Source organism: Symsagittifera roscoffensis, chromosome 9, assembly GCF_963678635.1.
Source record: "Symsagittifera roscoffensis chromosome 9, txSymRosc1.1, whole genome shotgun sequence".
In the NCBI taxonomy this organism is placed as follows: Eukaryota; Metazoa; Xenacoelomorpha; order Acoela; family Convolutidae; genus Symsagittifera; species Symsagittifera roscoffensis.
In genome coordinates this window covers 53,086,880-53,109,915 of record NC_087070.1, presented here as the reverse complement: position 1 = coordinate 53,109,915, position 23,036 = coordinate 53,086,880, and the positions used below count along the sequence as shown (strand labels likewise).

Sequence of the window (23,036 nt, the reverse complement as noted above, 5' to 3'; positions counted from 1 at the left end):
AAGGTTTTATGTGCCTTAAAATTTTTGGAAAAATCACGGCAGCCAGGGCCTCTTAGTGATTCATTGTCTATCAATCAGGTTTTCAAAAACCCTAGGTATGGAATCCTTTTTTCATTTTTTCCCGGGCTACAGCTATCATAATGTACTATGCATGGATGAGAGCAAACTAAAACTGACCATGTTATGATCGTAGCTGCTTTCGGGTGTAAATTAAATTATAAATACTAAAAAAAAAACCTATCAAATTTTCCGCCATTTTTTTCAAAAGTCGGAAGAAAATTCTGAAAACTGATTTAAATGGGTTCAATTAGCAGTGCGGTTCGAAAAAATGATCGGAGTGGAAATGGTCAAAAATCACTCTCAAAGATAAAAAAGATCCAAGAGGAATACTCTCAAAGATGAAAAAGATTCAAGAGTAAACGTTCATTTTCCCAGAAAAAATTTGAAACACAACCGGAAACCTATAATCAGTAAATATTAAAGTAGTTCGAACGAGATTAGTTTGTTTTGTTTGCTTTCTGTTAACATGTTTTCCACTACAATCGATTCAAAAAAATTGACCTGTTTCTGATGGTTTTCACTAGCGCTTGAACTGTTCATTTTTGATTCTGATTCGAGCTAATTTTTTATGATTGTGTGTGTTTATTTATCATATCAACTCTGTAAACTGACGAAAAAATTAATACAATTAAATTTTGTGATAAGTCATAAACTCTCTCATAAACTTGTATTTGATTCAACTTATCTGCATGCGCTCATCAAAAACTTCGATTCGTTACTGTTTACTTGACTGAAATTTGCAAGATCAATATTGACGGCTTTTACACAGTACTTGAACGCATTTTGTAGTCTTTATTCATTTTTTTACGATTCTGATGCTTTGCACATGAGAATTGGCCATCATTCAAACTCGCAAACTCCCTTTTGTTTAACTATAATTATCAATTTTTTGACATAAATGGATGCGAAAGGCAACAAGTTGGCTTGTTTCAAGGGGGCTGACTTGAAAGTCCCTGGAATTACAGACGACACTGTAGCCCATTTCATCATGAGGACCAGCGAGCAACTGGCACCAGATGATAAAATCGCATATGTAAGTTGGTAACTTCGTTAGTAGGTTCACCAAAAAAGTACCAAAAAATGAGTATTCTTTTAAAAATACATAATATAAAAGAATTACTCGAAACACTAAGATGTGAGCAGGGACACAGCAGAGGTTCTGCACATAAAGCTAAAAAGGTTTGTCTGTTTTCAGCTTTTCGCTCGGGGACAAGATGTCTTCGCAGTTTCTAACTCAATCTCTAAAATGTTGACACTTTTCTTAAGTCGCGCCTCTTAAGTATTTTCTTAAGTAGCGCCGCTTGAATCTTTTCTTAGGTCGCGCCGCTCAAGTCTTTTCTTAAGTCGCACCGCTTAAGTCTTTTCTTAACTCGCGCCGTCAGTCTTTTCTTAAATCGCACCGCTTAAGTCTTTCCTTAAGTCGCGCCTCTTAAGTCTTTTCTTAAGTAGCGCCGCTTAAATCTTTTCTTAGGTCGCGCTGCTGAAGTCTTTTCTTAAGTCGCACCGCTTAAGTCTTTTCTTAACTCGCGACGTCAGTCTTTTCTTAAGTCGCGCCGCTTAAGTCTTTTCTTAAGTCGCGCCTCTTAAGTCTTTTCTTAAATAGCGCCGCTTAAATCATTTCTTAGGTCGCACCGCTTAAGTCTTTTCTTAAGTCGCACTGCTTAAGTCTTTTCTTAACTCGCGCCGTCAGTCTTTTCTTAAATCGCACCGCTTAAGTCTTTCCTTAAGTCGCGCCTCTTAAGTCTTTTCTTAAGTAGCGCCGCTTAAATCTTTTCTTAGGTCGCGCCGCTGAAGTCTTTTCTTAAGTCGCACCGCTTAAGTCTTTTCTTAACTCGCGCCGTCAGCCTTTTCTTAAGTCGCGCCGCTTAAGTCTTTTCTTAAGTCGCGCCTCTTAAGTCTTTTCTTAAGTAGCGCCGCTTAAATCATTTCTTAGGTCGCGCCGCTTAAGTCTTTTCTTAAGTCGCACCGCTTAAATCTTTTTTTAAGTAGAGCCGTTTAAATTTTTTCTTAGGTCGCTCCGCTTAACTCTTTTCTTAAGTCGCACCGCTCAAGTCTTTTTTTAACTCGCGCCGTCAGTCTTTTCTTAAGTCGCGCCGCTTAAATCTTTTCTTCGGTCGCGCCGCTTAAGTCTTTTCTTAAGTCGCGCCGGTTAAGTCTTTTCTTAAGTCGCACCGCTCAAGTCTTTTTTTAACTCGCGCCATCAGTCTTTTCTTAAGTCGCGCCGCTTAAGTCTTTTCTTAAGTCGCGCCGCTTAAGTCTTTTCTTAAGTCGCGCCGCTTAAATCTTTTCTTCGGTCGCGCCGCTTAAGTCTTTTCTTAAGTCGCGCCTCTTAAGTCTTTTCGTAAGTAGCGCCGCTTAACTCATTTCTTAGGTTGCGCCGCTTAAGTCTTTTTTTAAGTCGCACCGCTTAAATCTTTTTTTAAGTAGAGCCGTTTAAATTTTTTCTTAGGTCGCTCCGCTTAACTCTTTTCTTAAGTCGCACCGCTCAAGTCTTTTTTTAACTCGCGCCGTCAGTCTTTTCTTAAGTCGCGCCGCTTAAATCTTTTCTTCGGTCGCGCCGCTTAAGTCTTTTCTTAAGTTGCGCCGGTTAAGTCTTTTCTTAAGTCGCACCGCTCAAGTCTTTTTTTAACTCGCGCCGTCAGTCTTTTCTTAAGTCGCGCCGCTTAAATCTTTTCTTCGGTCGCGCCGCTTAAGTCTTTTCTTAAGTCGAGCCGGTTAAGTCTTTTCTTAAGTCGCACCGCTCAAGTCTTTTTTTAACTCGCGCCGTCAGTCTTTTCTTAAATCGCACCGCTTAAGTCTTTCCTTAAGTCGCGCCTCTTAAGTCTTTTCTTAAGTAGCGCCGCTTAAATCTTTTCTTAGGTCGCGCCGCTGAAGTCTTTTCTTAAGTCGCACCGCTTAAGTCTTTTCTTAACTCGCGCCGTCAGCCTTTTCTTAAGTCGCGCCGCTTAAGTCTTTTCTTAAGTCGAGCCTCTTAAGTCTTTTCTTAAGTAGCGCCGCTTAAATCATTTCTTAGGTCGCGCCGCTTAAGTCTTTTCTTAAGTCGCACCGCTTAAATCTTTTTTTTAAGAAGAGCCGTTTAAATTTTTTCTTAGGTCGCTCCGCTTAACTCTTTTCTTAAGTCGCACCGCTCAAGTCTTTTTTTAACTCGCGCCGTCAGTCTTTTCTTAAGTCGCGCCGCTTAAATCTTTTCTTCGGTCGCGCCGCTTAAGTCTTTTCTTAAGTCGCGCCGGTTAAGTCTTTTCTTAAGTCGCACCGCTCAAGTCTTTTTTTAACTCGCGCCGTCAGTCTTTTCTTAAGTCGCGCCGCTTAAGTCTTTTCTTAAGTCGCGCCGCTTAAGTCTTTTCTTAAGTCGCGCCGCTTAAATCTTTTCTTCGGTCGCGCCGCTTAAGTCTTTTCTTAAGTCGCGCCTCTTAAGTCTTTTCTTAAGTAGCGCCGCTTAAATCATTTCTTAGGTCGCGCCGCTTAAGTCTTTTCTTAAGTCGCACCGCTTAAATCTTTTTTTAAGTCGCACCGCTCAAGTCTTTTTTTAACTCGCGCCGTCAGTCTTTTCTTAAGTCGCGCCGCTTAAATCTTTTCTTCGGTCGCGCCGCTTAAGTCTTTTCTTAAGTCGCGCCGGTTAAGTCTTTTCTTAAGTCGCACCGCTCAAGTCTTTTTTTAACTCGCGCCGTCAGTCTTTTCTTAAGTCGCGCCGCTTAAATCTTTTCTTCGGTCGCGCCGCTTAAGTCTTTTCTTAAGTCGCGCCGGTTAAGTCTTTTCTTAAGTCGCACCGCTCAAGTCTTTTTTTTAACTCGCGCCATCAGTCTTTTCTTAAGTCGCGCCGCTTAAGTCTTTTCTTAAGTCGCGCCGCTTAAGTCTTTTCTTAAGTCGCGCCGCTTAAATCATTTCTTCGGTCGCGCCGCTTAAGTCTTTTCTTAAGTCGCGCCGGTTAAGTCTTTTCTTAAGTCGCACCGCTCAAGTCTTTTTTTAACTCGCGCCGTCAGTCTTTTCTTAAGTCGCGCCGCTGAAGTCTTTTCTTAAGTCGCACCGCTTAAGTCTTTTCTTAACTCGCGCCGTCAGCCTTTTCTTAAGTCGCGCCACTTAAGTCTTTTCTTAAGTCGCGCCTCTTAAGTCTTTTCTTAAGTAGCGCCGCTTAAATCATTTCTTAGGTCGCGCCGCTTAAGTCTTTTCTTAAGTCGCACCGCTTAAATCTTTTTTTAAGAAGAGCCGTTTAAATTTTTTCTTAGGTCGCTCCGCTTAACTCTTTTCTTAAGTCGCACCGCTCAAGTCTTTTTTTAACTCGCGCCGTCAGTCTTTTCTTAAGTCGCGCCGCTTAAATCTTTTCTTCGGTCGCGCCGCTTAAGTCTTTTCTTAAGTCGCGCCGGTTAAGTCTTTTCTTAAGTCGCACCGCTCAAGTCTTTTTTTAACTCGCGCCGTCAGTCTTTTCTTAAGTCGCGCCGCTTATATCTTTTCTTCGGTCGCGCCGCTTAAGTCTTTTCTTAAGTCGCGCCGGTTAAGTCTTTTCTTAAGTCGCACCGCTCAAGTCTTTTTTTAACTCGCGCCGTCAGTCTTTTCTTAAATCGCACCGCTTAAGTCTTTCCTTAAGTCGCGCCTCTTAAGTCTTTTCTTAAGTAGCGCCGCTTAAATCTTTTCTTAGGTCACGCCGCTGAAGTCTTTTCTTAAGTCGCACCGCTTAAGTCTTTTCTTAACTCGCGCCGTCAGCCTTTTCTTAAGTAGCGCCGGTTAAGTCTTTTCTTAAGTCGCACCGCTCAAGTCTTTTTTTAACTCGCGCCGTCAGTCTTTTCTTAAATCGCACCGCTTAAGTCTTTTCTTAAGTCGCGCCTCTTAAGTCTTTTCTTAAGTAGCGCCGCTTAAATCATTTCTTAGGTCGCGCCGCTTAAGTCTTTTCTTAAGTCGCACCGCTTAAATCTTTTTTTAACTCGCGCCGTCAGTCTTTTCTTAAATCGCACCGCTTAAGTCTTTCCTTAAGTCGCGCCTCTTAAGTCTTTTCTTAAGTAGCGCCGGTTAAGTCTTTTCTTAAGTCGCACCGCTCAAGTCCTTTTTTAACTCGCGCCGTCAGTCTTTTCTTAAATCGCACCGCTTAAGTCTTTCCTTAAGTCGCGCCTCTTAAGTCTTTTCTTAAGTAGCGCCGGTTAAGTCTTTTCTTAAGTCACACCGCTCAAGTCTTTTTTTAACTCGCGCCGTCAGTCTTTTCTTAAATCGCACCGCTTAAGTCTTTTCTTAAGTCGCGCCTCTTAAGTCTTTTCTTAAGTAGCGCCGCTTAAATCATTTCTTAGGTCGCGCCGCTTAAGTCTTTTCTTAAGTCGCACCGCTTAAATCTTTTTTTAAGAAGAGCCGTTTAAATTTTTTCTTAAGTCGCTCCGCTTAACTCTTTTCTTAAGTCGCACCGCTCAAGTCTTTTTTTAACTCGCGCCGTCAGTCTTTTCTTAAGTCGCGCCGCTTAAATCTTTTCTTCGGTCGCAGCGCTTAAGTCTTTTCTTAAGTCGCGCCGGTTAAGTCTTTTCTTAAGTCGCACCGTCAGTCTTTTCTTAAATCGCACCGCTTAAGTCTTTCCTTAAGTCGCGCCTCTTAAGTCTTTTCTTAAGTAGCGCCGCTTAAATCTTTTCTTAGGTCGCGCCGCTTAAGTCTTTTCTTAAGTCGCACCGCTTAAATCTTTTTTTAAGAAGAGCCGTTTAAATTTTTTCTTAGGTCGCTCCGCTTAACTCTTTTCTTAAGTCGCACCGCTCAAGTCTTTTTTTAACTCGCGCCGTCAGTCTTTTCTTAAGTCGCGCCGCTTAAATCTTTTCTTCGGTCGCGCCGCTTAAGTCTTTTCTTAAGTCGCGCCGGTTAAGTCTTTTCTTAAGTCGCACCGCTCAAGTCTTTTTTTAACTCGCGCCGTCAGTCTTTTCTTAAGTCGCGCCGCTTAAGTCTTTTCTTAAGTCGCGCCGCTTAAATCTTTTCTTCGGTCGCGCCGCTTAAGTCTTTTCTTAAGTCGCGCCGGTTAAGTCTTTTCTTAAGTCGCGCCAGTTAAGTCTTTTCTTAAGTCGCGCCGCTAGCCTTTTCTTAAGTCGCGCCGTCAGTCTTTTCTTAAGTCGCGCCGTCAGTTTTTTCTTAAGTCACGCCTGTCTTTTCTTAAGTCGCGGACCTCGACGCGGGTGTCTACGCCTCAATTGCAAAAGCAGCGCCCCTCTGCTTTGGTTGCGCATATTGCGCTGTCTCCCTCGGTCGCGAAAGCAGCGCCTCTTCCACTTTGGTCGCGCATGTCGTGCCGTCTCGGTCCCGAAAGTCTCTCAAGTCGCTGTGATTGCAAAAAACTGAAAAAGCCAAATTTTGGCCGTGAAATACTTGACATGTCTAAACTTGTTCGCGAAAGTCTGGACTTGCCCAAAAAATTGTTTGCGAAAGTCTAAACATTAGTCTGGGATTTCGACCCTGGTGTGAAGGCACATTTTTTATTCAAAATTCCATACGCAGAAATTTGTTTTAGTTTTTGAGTCGTGAAAAATGCCTCGTCTCGACCTTGGTATGGAAAATTTCGTCGTCTCCACTTTGGTCTCGAAAATCGCGTCGTCTCCACTTTGGTTGCAAGCGTCTAGGAACGATAATTTTGGTCTCGCCTGCTAAAGTGGTCGCCCCGTTGCTTTTGAGTCACTCTGCCGCCTCCACGTTTATCGAGAAAGTCGCGAGAGTTTTTTTCTGGGTCACGCCGTCTCCCCCTTGGTCTGGAAAGTCGCCCCGTCTCCACCTTGGTCGCGAAAGATGCGCCGTCTCTACCTTGCTCTCGAAAATTGCAGCGTCTCCACTTTGGTCACGAAAGTCGCGGAGTCTTTGCCTCAATAACAAAAATTGCGGCTAAGTTTTATGGCCGTGAAAGTTTGGAAGTGGCAAATGTTGGTCGCGAAAGACATACCATCGCGATATTTCGGTCGGGCTGTATCCACCTCAGGTTGCGAGAAGTCGTTTATTGGTCGCGCCATCTCTGCCTGGGCCTGGGAAGTTTTGCTGTCTCCGCCTCAAGAAAATTGCGCCGCCACCACATTGGTCGCGAAAGTAACGCAGTCTCCACTTCAGTTGGTGGTTGGCCCGTTGCTTTGTCACTTTGTCATTCGCTCTTCCGCCTCGGCCTAAGTCGCGAAAGCCGAGAGAGTTCTTTTTCTCGGTCACGCCGTCTCCGCCTTGGTGTAGAAAGTCGCGCCGTCTCCGCCTTGATCGCGAAAGATGCACCGTATCAATCTTAGTCTCAAAGTTTGCGCGTTTTACACCTCGGTTGCGAACGCAGCGCCTCCTCCATTTTGGTCGCGCATGTCGCGCCGTCTCCATCGATCCCGAAAGTTGCGCCGTCTCCACCTCAGCCGCGAATGTCGCGCCGTCTCTACGTTGGTCGCGCAAAAGTCGCGGCTGAGTTTTTTTTTGCCCTCGAAAGTATTGAACTCGCAATTCATGGTAGCGAAAGTCGAGAGATACTAAACATGGGTTCGATATTTTGGTCGCGCCATCTCCGTCTCGGTCCCGAAACTCTCTCAATTCGCTGTGGTTGCAAATCGTGGAAAAGCCAAATTTCGGCCGTGAAGTTCTTGGCATGCCTAATTTTGCTCGCTGAGTTCTGGACGTGCTTTAGTCTGGGATTTCGATCCGGGTGTAAAGGCAATTTTGTTATTTCAAGTTTACCTATGAAGAAAATTGTTTTGGTTTTCGAGTCACGTCGTTTACTGAGTCGTGCCTCCTCCTTGGTCTGGAAAGTCGCGCAATCTCCACCTTGGTTGCAAAAGTTGCTCCGTCTCCACATTGGTCGCGAAAATCGCGCTGTCACCACCTCAGTCGCAAAAGTCGCGGCTGTGTTTATTTGCCGCAAAAGCGCGAAGTGGTGATTTTCGGTTGCAAAAGTCTGGACATAACAATTGTGGGTCGCGATTTTTTGGTATCGCCGTATCCACCTCGGTCGCAAAGGTTGCGAAAAGTTGTTTCTTGGTCGTCATCTCCGCATGAGCCTAGAAAGTTGTGCCGTCTTCGCTTTAGTCTGGAAAATTGTGCTGTTTCCGCCTTGGTCCCGAAAACCACCCTATCGACTTGGGTCTCGAAAATAGCGCCTTCTCCACCTCGGTCGCGAAAGTCTGTAATTGGCAATGAATGGTTGCGAAAGTCTGGACATTTAAAAAAAAAGGTTGCGATAATTCGGTCGCGCCATCTTCGTCTCGGTTGCCAAAGTATCACGGTTCACTGTGATTGCGAAAGTTTGTAAAAGCCAAACTTTGGCCTTTGACATGCCTAACTTTGCTCACTAAAATCTGGACGTGCCCAAAATTTGTTTGCGAAAGTCTGAGCATTAGTCTGGGATTCCGACCCGGGTGTAAAAGCAGTTTTTCATTTAAAGTTTCTATATGACGAACCTTGTTTTGGTTTTTGAGTCGCGTGGTTTCCTGATTCCTGCCGCCTCAACCGCACTCGCGAAAGCCGCGAAAAAAATCTCTGGGTCGACCCTTGGTCTAAAAAGTAGCGCCGTCCGTCTCCGCCTTGATCGCGAAATATGCGCCGTGTAGAATTTGGTCTCGAAAATTGCGCTGTCTCCACCTCGGTCGCAAAGACAGCGCCCTCGCCCCCGTGGTCGCGAAAGTCGCGTCATCTCCACTCTGACCGCGAAAGTCGCGCTGTCTCCACATAAGTGGGGACTGAGTTTTTTTGACGCAAAATTCTGGAAGTGGAAAATTTATTTTGGTCGCGAAAGTTTGGACATATCATGTGGATGGCGATATTTTGGTCGTACCGCATCCACCGCGGTTGCGAAGGTCGAGAGAAGTTGTTTCTTAGAAAAGCCATTTACGCCTTGGCCTGAAAAGTTGTGCCGTCTCCATCTTAGTCTGGAAAGTCGCGCTGTCTCCAACTTGGTCCCGAAAAGTGCACCATATCAACCTTGATCTCGACAGTCTCGCCGTCCCCACCTCAGTTGCGATAGCTGCGAGAGTTTTTTCTGGGTCGCGGCGTCTCCGCCTTGATCACGAAAAAGGCACCGTCTTGATCTTGATCTCGAAAATTGCGCTGTCTCCACCTCGGTCGCGAATGTCGCGGCTGAGTTTTTTGGCCGTTAAAGTCTGGAAGTGGCAAATATTGGTCGCGAAAGTCTGGACATGCAAAATTTGGATCACGATATTTCGGTAATGTCGTGCCCACTTCGGTTGTGAAGGCCGTGAGAAGTTGTTTCTAGGTAGCGCCATCTCCACCTGGGCCTGGAAAGTCGAGCCGTCTCCGCATTAGTCTGGAAAGTCGCGCTGTCTCCCCCCTGTTCGTCCCAAAAATTGCACCGTACCGACCTTAGTCTCGAAAGTCGCGCCGCCACCACCTCGGTCGCGAAAGTTACGTCGTGTCCACTTCGGTTGCAAGCGTCTGGGAATGGTAATTTTGGTCGCGCCTGCTAAGGTGTTGTCGCGCCGATGCTTTTGAGTCACTCTGCCGCCTCTACTTTTATCGAGAAAGCCGCGAGAATTTTTTCTGGGTCACGCCGTCTCCCCTTGGTCTGGAAAGTCGCGCCGTTTCCGCCTTGGTCGCAAAAGATGCGCCGTCTCGACCTTGGTCTCGCAATTTGCGCTATTTCCACGTCGGTCGCAAAAACAGCGTGCCGTCTCTTCCTTGGTCGCAAAAGTTGCGCCGTCCCTACCGTAATCGGGAAAGTCGCGCAGTCTCCACCTCGGTCGCAAAATTGCTGGCTGAGTTGTTTGGTTGCGAAAATCTGGAATTGGCAAATATTTGTCAGGAAAGTCTGGACATACCAAATGTGGATCGCGATATTTCGGTCGCGCCATCTTTGCTTCGGTCGCGAAAGTCGCTCGGGTCATCGTGTCGTTTTGACTACGAAAGTCTGGAAAAGCCAAATTTCGGCCGGGAAAGGCCGGACATGCCTAATTTCGGTCGCGAAAGTCTAGACGTGCCAAAAGTTTGTGTAGGAACCTGGACATGAGTTTGGAATTTGCACCCGGGTGTACAGGCTTTTTTTTCAAGTTTCCATATGATGGACCTGTTTCCTGTTTGGAAAATTTGTGATCGGTCTGTTTTTTTTTGCTTCAGACAAAGACTACTTTTTCACTTTACTTTGACTCTTGTTGTTAATTTGAGCTTGAATTCAAATGGATGTTAAGTGGAGGAGTGCTATTTAGTCTTATTATTGCATCACTAGACGCTAATTACATCATTTTGAACTTAAAGTAGTGTCTGGGTGCATTTTGGAGAAACCAAAAAACAATCGGTGAATTTTTCGAAGCACCTTTGAGGAAAACCGATATAACACAATTGGTTGCCTGATACAAACAGTTTTGTTATTTTTAAACTGATTTTTTGGATCAGCTTAATATTTACTGGATTTCCATGTGGCGCTCCCAAAAAACTGAAAAGACCCTGTTTTGGCCAAAATTTATGCGCCGCAGGCAAAATTCTTGGAAAAACAGGCCAAAATAAGCGATTTCAGGCACTTTTTGGAAAGTTTTTTACCAAAAAATCACCTTTTTTTTTGCGCGCGCTCTCCCTAAAAATTAGCATATCTTGGTTCCGAAGGCGCCTTGAGAACTATTTTAGGGTTCGTCAGCCAGAAATGGATATCTCAAAATAGTACAAAGGGGGGGGGGGCTTTGGGTTGGCAGGGGTCGAATCCTTGAAGGAGGGGGGTCTGGTACCCCCCCCCCCCCCCCTAAATCCGCCCATGCTTTTAATTAACTTTTTTTTTATCAATTAACTCGGTAGTTTTAGCGTAATTGTTCATTAACTAAGAAAAAAAAATGACCCATTTTTGGGGTAAAGTTTTGGTTTGTGAATTCTGTAGAATTTCTATGAAACTTCTGTTTTCTTCGCTTTTTGTCTAATTTTCATCCAGTTCGAGGAAAACGCGAATAAAATTTCCATTGTTTTCGTTTTGTTCGGTTAATTTAAATCAGCACTGTATTGCCTTTTAATTACTATTTAGTGAAATTTGTTACAGCAAAATTCATGCTGAATGTGAACTATGAAATCTTAATTCAGCCCAAATCAAAGAGTCGGACTTAAAAAAATCAAGAATTTATTTGTTTGGCTTTGGCAGGTTGAAATTTCCTCGGACAATCGCACTGTGGCATATGGGGAGTTCAGGAACAAAGTGTTCAGACTGTCACATGCCTTAGTGAGGAGGGGTTATGGCGAGGGAGATGTGGCTTGCATCCACTGCTGCAACATGCCAGAGTTCGTGATAGTGCTGCATGCCGCAGTGGCAGCTGGGATGGCAGTCACTCTTTGCAATTCATTGTACACTTCTTGTAAGTTAAACTGAATTGTTTGTATCAAAAAACCAAAAAAAAAATAAAATCTCCCCCGCCCCCCACAAAAAGTTATTCCGCCAGGCAAGTTTTCGATTCCACTCCCAAAATACTCAAAACAAAGATTTTTTTGACCCGCAAAGGACCAAACAAAAGCGCCTTTGGACTCAATGGATAATAAGTTTGAAAGATATCATTTGCAGAAGAAAAGCTCAATTTTTATGTCAAAGACTTCCAACAAGTGCTCAAAAATCTCATTGTTGGCCCGTTTCTTTGTAAACTTTGACTGTGGAAACTAAAGTTGTGCGAAGTTTGTTAAAACAACAAGAATTAAAGCTTAAAAATTTTCAAAAAAAATAAACAATTTGTGACAAATTGTTTTTTTTTAACTTTTTTTTAAATCAGTGGGTCCGACCATTCTGTATTACTTGCACAGCAATCGGCTATTAATTTTCTAATCATAAATTTATTATAACTGAATGAGAATATGATAGATGAGGTGGCCCACCAGCTGAAGGACTCCAACTCAGTTGTCATTTTCGCCCAAGCCGATCAGGCCATTGTTGAGAAGTGTGTGAAGGCATGCTACGACAACAACAACGCAGAAGGACCAGACACACCATCTCCAACTAGTGTCAAGGTAGGTGGTATTGGTATTAAGTAAACCAAGTAAACTAACCAAAACACTGAGTTATTACATAACAATTATTTATCTAATAGTTTGTAATGGCTACAAAAGTCTAACATATTTCATAATGTGATATTGCTATGCTATCAGTAGGTAAGAGCAAAAGAGAATAATTTAAAACATTTAATTCTGTCTTGTTGAATTGCTTAGTTTTGTTAGAGATCACGTTCATGTGTCTTCTATGATCGCAACCGTCCAAATGACTGATACGTTTGGCCTGAATGGATGGCCTTGAATAATACTAACAATACATAACAGAATATTAATAACACTTTATCCAAGGTTACTGTGGCAACAGTACTACACGGTACCACATTCCCCTGAGTACAACAAAATTTTATATAATACCTTATAAAATTTTATAAATAGTATATAAATCTCAGTTTACTAAATTGTTTTCATTTTAGCTTAGTTTTCCTTGCTTGTTTTCTTCATCACTTCCGCTTTGTTTCTTGCAGCGTTCCACGATCCCGACTCATCCAACGATGTAGCTCCGAATTTCCTTTTGAACAAATGCCTCTCTATCTAGTAAGTCAAACGTATTGTTCTCCAATGTTGTTTCTTTGTTATTGATGTTCAACTTTGCCAGCCTCAATCTGTAGGCCTCAAGTGCTGCTAAATTTAGCTCTGTTACATCGTCGTCACAACTAATCAACTTTACTGAGTGTGATACCGGGCTGCCGTATCTCTTTGGACCCTGGTTCTTTGTTTGTCGACTGCTTCGTCTGACTGTTGTTGTATTCTCTTCTTTGACCGACTCGTCCGCAAATACTGCCGGGCTACTGACAATTGGTTCCGCTTGTTGATTCAGTAGTTTTTCTGCTTCGTTTTGTACCCCTCGGGTCAAAACTTGGTTTGTGATTTCTTCCCATTCTTTTGTTGTCATATTGTTATTCTGGAATGTGTCCAGAATTTCCTTTTCACTAGTTTGCCGTGTGATCCTTTTACTCACTGGAGCTTCTTTCGGTGCAGACGACTCTATGTATACAGCTTCATTACTCCAATCCCGCTTCTTAGATTCTTTTGCTGTTTCAACAGTTTTTGTTGAACGTGGCTCTTGTGTCTTGGTTTTTCCAGATCTTGCACTTTCGACTAGTGGTCCTGCCCTATTTGGCTTAACTCTTTTTCCACCTAGATTTAGGCCCCCGCCCGTCTTTGTTTCTCTTGACGTTACTACGTTTGGCGAGTTTTGAAACTTGTCCATTAGTCCATTGTCTTCTATCTCCTGATCATTTGGACCCTGGTCTTTCGCATCATGTTCTTCAGCCGACTTACTGTCTACGTCTTCCTGATGTAATACTGTCTTCTGTTGTTTGCTCCTAGGTTCTTCCCCCGTTGGGCTCCTCTTTTTCTCCGAGCTCTGTGCTTTGGGCTGTGTATGCAGTTTTGATCTCGCTATGTCGCTCTTTCGATATACTGCACCAGCAGCCGTTTTGATTGTTGACGGTGTCTCTGCTACTATTTTGCCTTTCAGCGGTATTGTTAGGGCATTTCCACTCTTTCTTTGCTCATGTTTTCGGAGGAAGCTTCCTGACCAGCTATCATCCGCTGTAGTCTGTTTGTCTTCGATAAATCCTTTTTGCCATGAGTATAGGAGTTCCTTTCTCAGTTCGGGATTTATCGTGCTCGTTTCATCTACAATTCGACGTAGTTCGCTATCTGAGATATCCCGTCTGGTGACTTTCCATCTCGCATTGGCCTCCAGTAGCTGCTTTAGTTCCTTCGCCCTAGCTTGTTCTTTGGCCGCCGCAATGTTGCGTAGAAACAGTGGGCTGACGTCCCGGCTATTCTGTCCTTTTCGGATGATCTTTACATTTTCCCTGGATTGATCGATGCGTCTCTTCAACTGCGATGCTTTTAACGCCGATCTCTTCAAATTTTCTTTATCTAAACAATCAGATTCCTTCAGAAATTTATCCCTTACAATTTTAAACTCAGTTTTAGGTAATCGACCAAAGTGCGCTTCAAACGGGGACAACTTTTTAGTTTTCTGTTTGTTCCATCTTAGGTCCCTAATTATTGTGCTCAAGCACAATTTAATAGATTGTACTTTCTCTTCGAGTAGCATTACTCCCAATCTTCGTTTAATGGTTTGTATCGTTCGTTCGACTAATCCACATCCTCGATGATCACCGACTGGACAGAATTTTTGAATAATATGATTTTCAGTGCAAAATTTTTTCAGTGATTTTCCTTTAAACCCTGAAAACTGATCCGTTTTAATCGATTCTGGTATTCCATGTGTGTCAATGTAGGTACGTAGAGATTTTATTGTTGATTTTCCCCCTGCAGATTTCGTAACTTTGACTGACGGAAATTTTGAGTATCTATCAATAGCAACTAACAAATATATCTTCTTTCCCTTATGGTCTTCAAGTGGACCCGCATAGTCTAATTGTAACTCTTGCCCAGGCTGTGTCAACAGTGGAAGTGGTTTGGCCGAATTTTTTAGGATTAAATATTTAGTATTCTTACCATAACGAGTGCAACTTCTACACTCTTCGGCCATATTGACTATGTCTTTGTGCATGTGTGGCCACCATAGTAATTGGAAACCTCCAATATCGCTTCTTGGCCAGGATGTCCTTGATGAAGTCGCCGAAGCACCGCTTGTCTCAGCTTCTCAGGTACGGCTAGTTGATTGTCCACCAGTAGGCAGTCATCAACTACCGACATCTGGTGCCACAGAGAGTTGGTGTACGGACCCATTAGCTCGAATCCGTGTATATCGTTTCGTTCCACCACTCGCCTGAGCCGATCCATCCAAGTATCCTCTGATACTAGTTCCGCCAGTAGACTTTTGTCAAATAATTTTTCAAGTGACAGTGGGCTATTTGTTTCCTTTAACTGCTCCGACAGTTGGTAATCGCTTTTCCGCGATTTATGGCCACTTTTCGTCTTCTGCTGTGGTGTGACCATACAAGTCTCAGTTTCTGAACTGTAGTCCGGTTCATCAATGCTGTCCATCGTTAAGTCCACCTCAAGGATTTGACCAGTGTCAGTTTCATCTCCAGATTGGGTTTGTTCGATGATTTCGGGCTTTGCATCACCGAAATGGCTTCTAATTCCATTGGCCGGGGTTTCTCATTTTTTTCCGATCCTATTAGTTCCCAAAATGAGACTAACCTAGGTTGGACTGTTGTAGCAGTTGATGTTGACTGACCACTATTTCCCGTGTCTGTTCTGATTTGTCTGTTCAGCGTGTTCCAATGCGCTTGTGGTATTTGTTCAAAGTCCGAATTATCTGATTCTGATTTGTTTGGGGTCCTTTGTATAATTCTGGTTCTTTGGAACGTCGTCTCTGTTATTTCATCCCTTAGTGTGTCTGTGTTATTCCGATCCTGAATTCTGACCATCTTTTTTTCTTTTCCTCTTTTAGCTGTTTCGCCTGACTGCATATTTTCTGGTTCGTGATTTGATAATTTTCCGATTTCTTTAACTGATTCGACCGACTGTATTTGCTGACGATTTTGAGATAAACTGATTTTTGAGTTTTCAAACTTTTCTCGTTGAAACGAACGTGAATCTTCATTTTTTTTCGTTCCGGGCGTGCTTTGTCCGTTTTGGACCGTTTTGGTTGCCATAGCAACGGGTGGATGACGTGTTCTGATTTGATACATTTTGATCAATTCTAGAATATTCTAGAACGTTTTCGTTCCGGTCGAGCCTATCGTGATCGCTCAGTCGACTGTTCAAACAGTCGAGAGCTTTATGAAAACTTTTAATCGATGTGACTACAAATTTTTCATCCAATACTGACTCCGGCCATGGTTCACCTTTGGGGTTTCTAGATACGTAATCTACTATACCCATATCTTTGCCTGATGAATAACTTTAAATTGATAGGGTAGTAATCTGTCTACCCATTTAGTCAACCTAGATTGGTAGGTTTTGTTTGACTTATGTTCATCCAAGGCAGAAACTAGTGCTTTATGGTCATTGGCTATCACGAATTCTTTTCCTAACAAATAATGTTTAAATTGGTCAACAGACCATACTACTGCTAGCAGTTCTAGTTCATTTGTGGAGTATTTTTTTTCTTGTGTGTTTAAATATCTGGAAGCGAATGCAATCGGTATCCACTCCCCCTCCCCGTTTTGTTGTTGCAAAGATGCCCCCAGTCCACTATGGCTGGCGTCACATTTTACCCTAGTAAGTAGCTTAGGGTCGTAATAATGAATTTTTTTATAATCGCAACCGCTGCTTTTATCGATTCGAATATCTCCGAATGTTCTTCTTTCCATTCGAATTTTTTTACTTGAATTTTCACACTTTTGAGTTTTTTCTTTTCATTTTCTTCTCGCAGCAGAGGTCTCAACTTTTCAGTTAAAGTAGCTGCGTTTGGAATGAATTTGGCCAGAAGATTTATGCTACCCAGAAATGATCTGAGTTGTTTCAGTGAAGTTGGCGGACTAAGCTTCAAAATCGCTTTTGTTATCTTTGGAGAAATACCCTCCAACGATAACTTATGTCCCAACCAATTCACCTCCTGTTGAAAGAATTCACATTTCGACAGTTTTAGTGCTAAATTTTCTTTTTCTAGCTTTTCCAGCACATTCAAGATCAATTTTTCATGTTGTTGTTCACTTCCTTTAGACACAATGAGTATGTCGTCAAGAAAACAGAATGTATTTTCCGCATGGTTCAATGTTCTGTCCATAGCTTTTTGAAACTCAGCTGGCATATCTGCCAGACCGTAAAATCCGGTCAAAAATCTGTATGTTCCAGTAGCTTGCCCACCTATGATGTTAAAATTGCATTGTTTAGCTGTCTCTGCAGTTAGTTTAAATTGATTGTAGGCATACTTCAAATCTAATACTGAGAAATACAGTGTACCGCTTTCATTTGCTGTTATTATTTGGCTGACCCCATCCAATAATTCATCCACATTCGGCATTTGATATTTATTTTTGAACAATTGTCTATTGATGGGTTTGGCATCTAAAGCCAATTTTATGGAATCATCTTTTTTTACTGTTATTACAATAGGTGCTATAAAACAATCACTAGTACATTTGTCTAGACGTTTTATATGCCCCTCTTTTAACAGTTTTTCCATTTCCTCATGCACTTTCCCTTGTATGTGTATTGGGATGCGTCTCCCTTTTTTCTTGTAATGGACAAAGTGGGTATTTGAACTTTGTGCTGTCAACGCGATTTTTTGAACACCCTTGAGGATCAAAAAGGTTTTTAAATTTACTATAGAATTTGTTTTTCCAACCTTCTGACTGTTCGCACAGTAACACGTCAAACCTCGTCTTTTCTTTCGGTGCCAACTTCTGTGTTGTGTGTATCCCGACTTTGCTCTGTAAATCCAGCTCCAAAATACATCTCGTGCGTCGTTCTGTGATTAAGAACGATGCTCCCACCACCTCCCACCCTGCTGAACGGATGGTCGTGGTAATTGCACCCAATATATTAATCGGCTGTTTGTTATAGTCTACAAATTTTGTAGTCAAGTTGAAATTTTCCCGTGGAATGAACGTCGTATTTTTTGAAGACTCCAGAATTTGCTTTGCAGTAGCCCAGTTCAAAAATGATACAGGACTGCCCGTATCAATAGTCATGTTTATGATATGATGATCTATTCTCACCAAAGCTTTTATTGACCTTATTTGTTTCGATCGGGTATTTCTGCGAATATCAACCTTCTGTATGTCCTTGCTACTTTTCTTGATATCTCGGTTTCTATTTGATTGCTGATTTATATACTCATCTATTTCTTCCATCGAAGACAATTCTAATTCAATAGCCATAATTTCGAACTCCTCACACGAGTCAAATGACTGAATTAAATTGCACTCTTCATCTGAGCTGGATCTTTTTTCCGCAATCTCATTTACTTGCTGTGACTTACACATTTTTGCAAAGTGATTTGGTTTAGAACAATTTTTACATGTTTTGCCCATGGCCGGACATTTCTTCAATTGTCCTTCCCCAAATGGTCGACCACATCGAGTACACGTTTTCGTGTCTGTAAAATTTTTCCCTTCTTTTCTGTCTGATGATTTCTTCTTGTACATGTTGTTCTGCTGTCTCCTTCCGTAAGCATTTTTATTTCCAATACTCATAATTGGTTCTTGCTTTATCTTCATTGTTCCATTTACCTGAGCTGTACTTGCAGTCGTTGCATTAGTTTTCTGAAATGCCTGAGTTGTCTGTTTACTTTGTTCAAATTTCAACGCCCTTTTCAATACTTCCTCTGGTGAAAATGTTTCAAAGGTTAGTGTATCTTGTAATACCACATTTTTTATCTTCGATATGAATAGGTCACGCACTAGTTCGTCCTCCAGTGTCCCTAATTGTGCTCTGGCTGCTTGAGCAGTTAATGCGGCATGAAATGCCTCGAGTGATTCCCCTGTTTCCTGTGAACGATTAAACAGCTTGTAGCGTTCATACGTAACACTCTGTGATTTATCAAATGAAGTCTTAGCCAACGCTACCATCTGCCTGAATTCTAACTTTGAAACTTCTACATGCGGGTTCTTTTGAACAAATTTCTTCTTTCCTACTGTCCCCAACGCCAGAAACAATCTAGAGGCTACTCTTTTCTGTACTTCGTTGTAATATACGTTGTGTCCAACCTTTGGTCCTCTAGTTTTTCTTTCTTCATTTTCCAAGAGAATCTTATCCCGGGCTAGTTGGTCTTGAGCTTCCCTTTCTGTAATCGCCAGAGCGTTTTCATGTTCTCGTGGAGTCTCTGGTCTTGGTAACGGTTCCAATAAAACTTCTTTCGGTTCTTCTAATAATAGTTCCGGATTCACGCTCTCCTTTACTGTAACTGCCAACAGAAATTGGTCTAGCCATATTTTGAAATTCCACGGAGGGTCGGAATTCGCGGTTGTCCAAAATACAGGGATCCCCATATCTGTTCTATTGTCCTGGGACAGAAATCCTGCTGGCTGCGCCATGTGATATTGCTATGCTATGAGTAGGTAAGAGCAAAAGAGAATAATTTAAAACATTTAATTCTGTCTTGTTGAATTGCTTAGTTTTGTTAGAGATCACGTTCATGTGTCTTCTATGATCGCAACCGTCCAAATGACTGTTACGTTTGGCCTGAATGGATGGCCTTGAATAATACTAACAATACATAACAGAATATTAATAACACTTTATCCAAGGTTACTATGGCAACAGTACTACACGGTACCACACATAACTAATGTGATTTTTGGCTGGTTCAGAAACTTGATTTTTTGATTGGTCTGTATTTTCAGTTTGTTCATTAACAGTCGCAAAGGTCACATTTCTGTTTGATGAACAAGTTCAACGCTATAATTTTCTGAAATTGGATGGGCATATTTTTGTACTTGTTAATAAATCTGATAAAAATGCTAGCCACTTCCTCCTTGCAACCAAAACAGCAGTTAATTATGTACCCAAAAAAATTTGAGAAAATGAAAACTCTCCACTTTTTTAAGCTTGTTCAAACTGTCGAGGATGTCGCGCATTTAAAGTTCGAGACAGTAGTTTGGCTGGGCAATCAATTTTATATTTGAATTCAGCTCACAAAACTATGTTTTTTATTGTTTTCAAAGCAATATATTTTCCTAGGAAATTATCACTCTATCTGCTGAGAAAACCGAAATCTCAGCAGATAGCAGAGGACTCAAAGTGATGCATTATCTTGGACTTTTGACCCCTGACACTGCAGAGTTCAACAAGAAGTTGCCTTCAGTCAAGATCGACTGGAAAACAGCCCGCGCTTTGATTCCATATTCCAGCGGAACAACTGGGCTTTCAAAAGGCGTGGCATTGACTAATTACAACGTGTACTACCAAATCCATCAAATAATGTAAGTCATGTAAGTTTCGTATTTAAGTAACCATCAGTTACGTAAGTTTTGGGTGATATATTGGCATAGATGGTTCATTTCAGTAAAGCAAATAAAAAAGACAGCTCTCTGCTGGATTCGAACCGAACCTGTTTTAGTCCGCGGCAGCAGTCAACTAATCACTATAGTAACCAATCCAGTGAACAACGCACGCAACATACTGATTTAAACAGAATTTAGAATTGGTCGCATTGTTTAATTTCTTTCCCAGTCGCCTCCAAAACCGCGCCGATAACCACCAGGTGCTTCCATAAACAGCTCGTATCACTGTGCTGGCAAACACGCAACACGTATCAGTCCCACAGCAATAAAGTTGTACTCAAATTGTAGTAAATTGTGTCGAACAGAACATTGTGTTAGTGCACGCGACCGGCGTCGGGCTACACCCTTGTCATGAGGCGACCTTCGGTACCTCATTATATTCTATCTACTTATAGTGCAGTAAATTGATTCAAGGACAAATCTCACCAGCTAAATCGTTTGTCACTTGAGAATCTGAGGTGGTCACTTGCGAAAGCCTTCAGTGTTAAATCTAGTCGTCAAAAACATTAAACATTAAAACAATACTTCAATTCTGGATTCGATAATCATTTATTCAGTACTCTATTCTATCTATTTATATATCATATCTAATTCAATATTCGAATTTTACAATACCGTTTTCCCTACTCAAACTGAGGGAAATCTCATGGCGCAGCCAGCAGTTCCTGTGAATGAAGACAGGACTGACCTACTCGGAATACCACCTTTTTGGGCGAGAACATCGGTTAACCCACCTTTCATTTGGGAGACTTGGGTAGGACAATTTTTTTTGGCCGTGAGTCTCAAAGACAACATTTCACCGGGGGAGTTACTAGTTGCCCCAGCAGAGTTAGTGGATGAACCCTACCCAAAGCCCGAAGCACCGAGTGGTGAAGAAAATGCAGCAGATGTGGCCAATAGGAACATCCGAATTGCAGCAGCTAATCGAAGAATCGATGAGTACAATCAAGAGAGGAGAAGGAAAGGACCTCGAATTGGACATAACTGGTGTTACCATGAGGCAGAGGCACGTTTGAAATCGCGACTTTTCTTCGCATTGGGAAATGAAGGGAAAAAACGATTCTTGGATTCTTACCCTCATTTGGACCTCAATACTAGTTCTTTCATTGATTTTCACAAGTGTTGTGAGGATGTTTTCAAGGCAGAGCGGGACTACACAGTCGAAAGGATTAAGCTGTACAATACAATTTTCATGCAGGATAATGACTCATTCTAATCATTTTACGCCCGTCTTAGCGCTCAAACTGCGTTGTGTAATTGGCCGATTGATCAGGAAAGAGCAACATTGAAAGACTTGTTTATTGGTCGCATTCGTGATGTGGAAGTTCAGAGGCAATTAATCAGAGCAAAAGCCAACCTTGATGATACTCTACAACTGGCCTTGGAGAATGAGAAAGGGGCCAAAACATCAGAACAATTCCAGAAATTGCTCCCCTATAACAACGCTACTTCTAATACTACAAACTCTATTCGAGTCAAGCAGGAACCAACTTCGTCAGGACAACAATTTAAGAGCTAAGGAAATAGTAGCTGGGGAGGAGGTGTAAACCGTCCTAACCAACGACAAAATAAAAAAAAACATGTTATTTTTATGGCAACCCGTTTTCTTTGGAGAATCGCCGGTCGTGCCCGGCTAGAGAAGCTACTTGAAATGCCTGCAAAAAAGGGTCATTTTGCTAAGGTGTGTAACACTACGAGACGACGAGTGAACATGGTACAAAATGAAGAGACGGCTACAGACCAAGAGTGTAACGTAATTGACGTCAATGGTTTCCGCGAGCCGGAATATGGGGTCATGGCGATAGACGTTGTGCAGATTAACAATGTGGAACTTCTAAAGACAGCGGGAGGACAACCAAGGAGCCTCAGTATACAATTACGTTCCGGTAACTCTTTCTTTTATTCTACGGTGGACACTGGCAGTCCCGTATCTTTCTTCAACAAGAAAACGGCGGATATACTCATGAAACGGATTCCCAACGTTAAATTTAAGGACATCGCGAGACACCCTCTAGACGTTACTTATGTTGACTATAACAAGAAACCAATTAAACTGTTTGGTTCTCTGGAAATCCCCATTACATCGAAAGGATGGAAAATCGAGAATGCGTGTTCTTGGTTTCCGAAAACCGTACCCGAAATTTACTCGGGTTGAACCTTCATGAGAAATTAGGAATTGAAGCGGTGCAACGCAGACCTGCAGAAGTTAGCTACGCGGAGGAAGACCAGGAATATGGATCGACCTCAAAGTTCTGGAGGGATCACTTTGTCAAAAGGTATCCTAATGTATTCAGCAGGCTGGGGAGGTCGAAAAACCATAAAGTATTCACTAATTTTAGAGACCCGTTGGTGCCCAGACAAGTTAAAGGCCAAAAAGTTCCTATACATTTACAAGATCGGGTCACGGCTGAGATTAAAAAGTTAATTAAAAACAAGCACATTGAAAAGTTAGAAAAGTGTACTACGGATCACTTCATCGCACCCATAGTCTTAACTGCAAAGAAAGACGGGTCTATAAAACTCTCGTTGAATGCTAAACCTATGAATGCCCAAATCTGGCAAAACAAATATCAAATGCCTAATATGCATAAATTGATTGACTCGGTGGCTCAAATCATAACCAGAGACACACCTGGTGAGGTGTGGTTTACTTCTCTGGACCTTAAATACGCTTTCAGTCAATTACCTTTATCGGAACTAACCAGTAGTCATTGTAACTTTAGTATTTTGTGCGGAGAGGCAACTGGCGCATATCGGTTCAAGACTGGTTTCTACGGACTGACGGACATGCCTACGGAATTTCAAAAAGCCATGGACTGTACATTACAAGGATTGGAGGGTGTCATATGTTACCTTGATGATATACTGGTTGTCACTAAAGGAAGAGTTGAAGATCATAACGAACTAGTCGAAAGAGTGATGAGTCGATTGGAGGAAGAAGGATGGGCGTTGAAACTTAGTAAATGTGAGTTTTCAGTTAACAAGTTAGTCTGGTTAGGGTATGAAATCGATGAAAACGGTTACGCTCCAAAATTCTCAAAAATAGAGGCAATCAAATCCCTGTTGCCACCCAAAACTCTTAAACAGTTAAGATCGTTTATGGGTACTCTCAATCATCTTCAACGTTTCATCCCGGATTTGCACAAATATACGGTCGCATTC

At 42.2% G+C, this 23,036-nt stretch overlaps 2 protein-coding genes across 2 annotated transcripts in view; both read left to right on the top strand.

Moving 5' to 3' along the window:
- The window catches only part of LOC134853956 (ras-related protein Rab-21-like), a 103,406-nt gene that overhangs the window by 23,540 nt on the left and 56,830 nt on the right, over positions 1–23,036 (top strand). The gene's annotated exons all lie outside the window — the stretch shown is intronic.
- Positions 712–23,036, top strand: part of LOC134854325 (uncharacterized) — a 39,733-nt gene continuing 17,408 nt past the window's right edge. The window contains exons 1-4 of the mRNA XM_063870536.1: positions 712–1,093; positions 11,096–11,306; positions 11,801–11,946; positions 19,552–19,793. Coding sequence (XP_063726606.1) covers positions 959–1,093; positions 11,096–11,306; positions 11,801–11,946; positions 19,552–19,793 — 734 coding nt within the window. The 5' untranslated portion in view covers positions 712–958. The remainder of the gene's footprint in view (positions 1,094–11,095; positions 11,307–11,800; positions 11,947–19,551; positions 19,794–23,036) is intronic.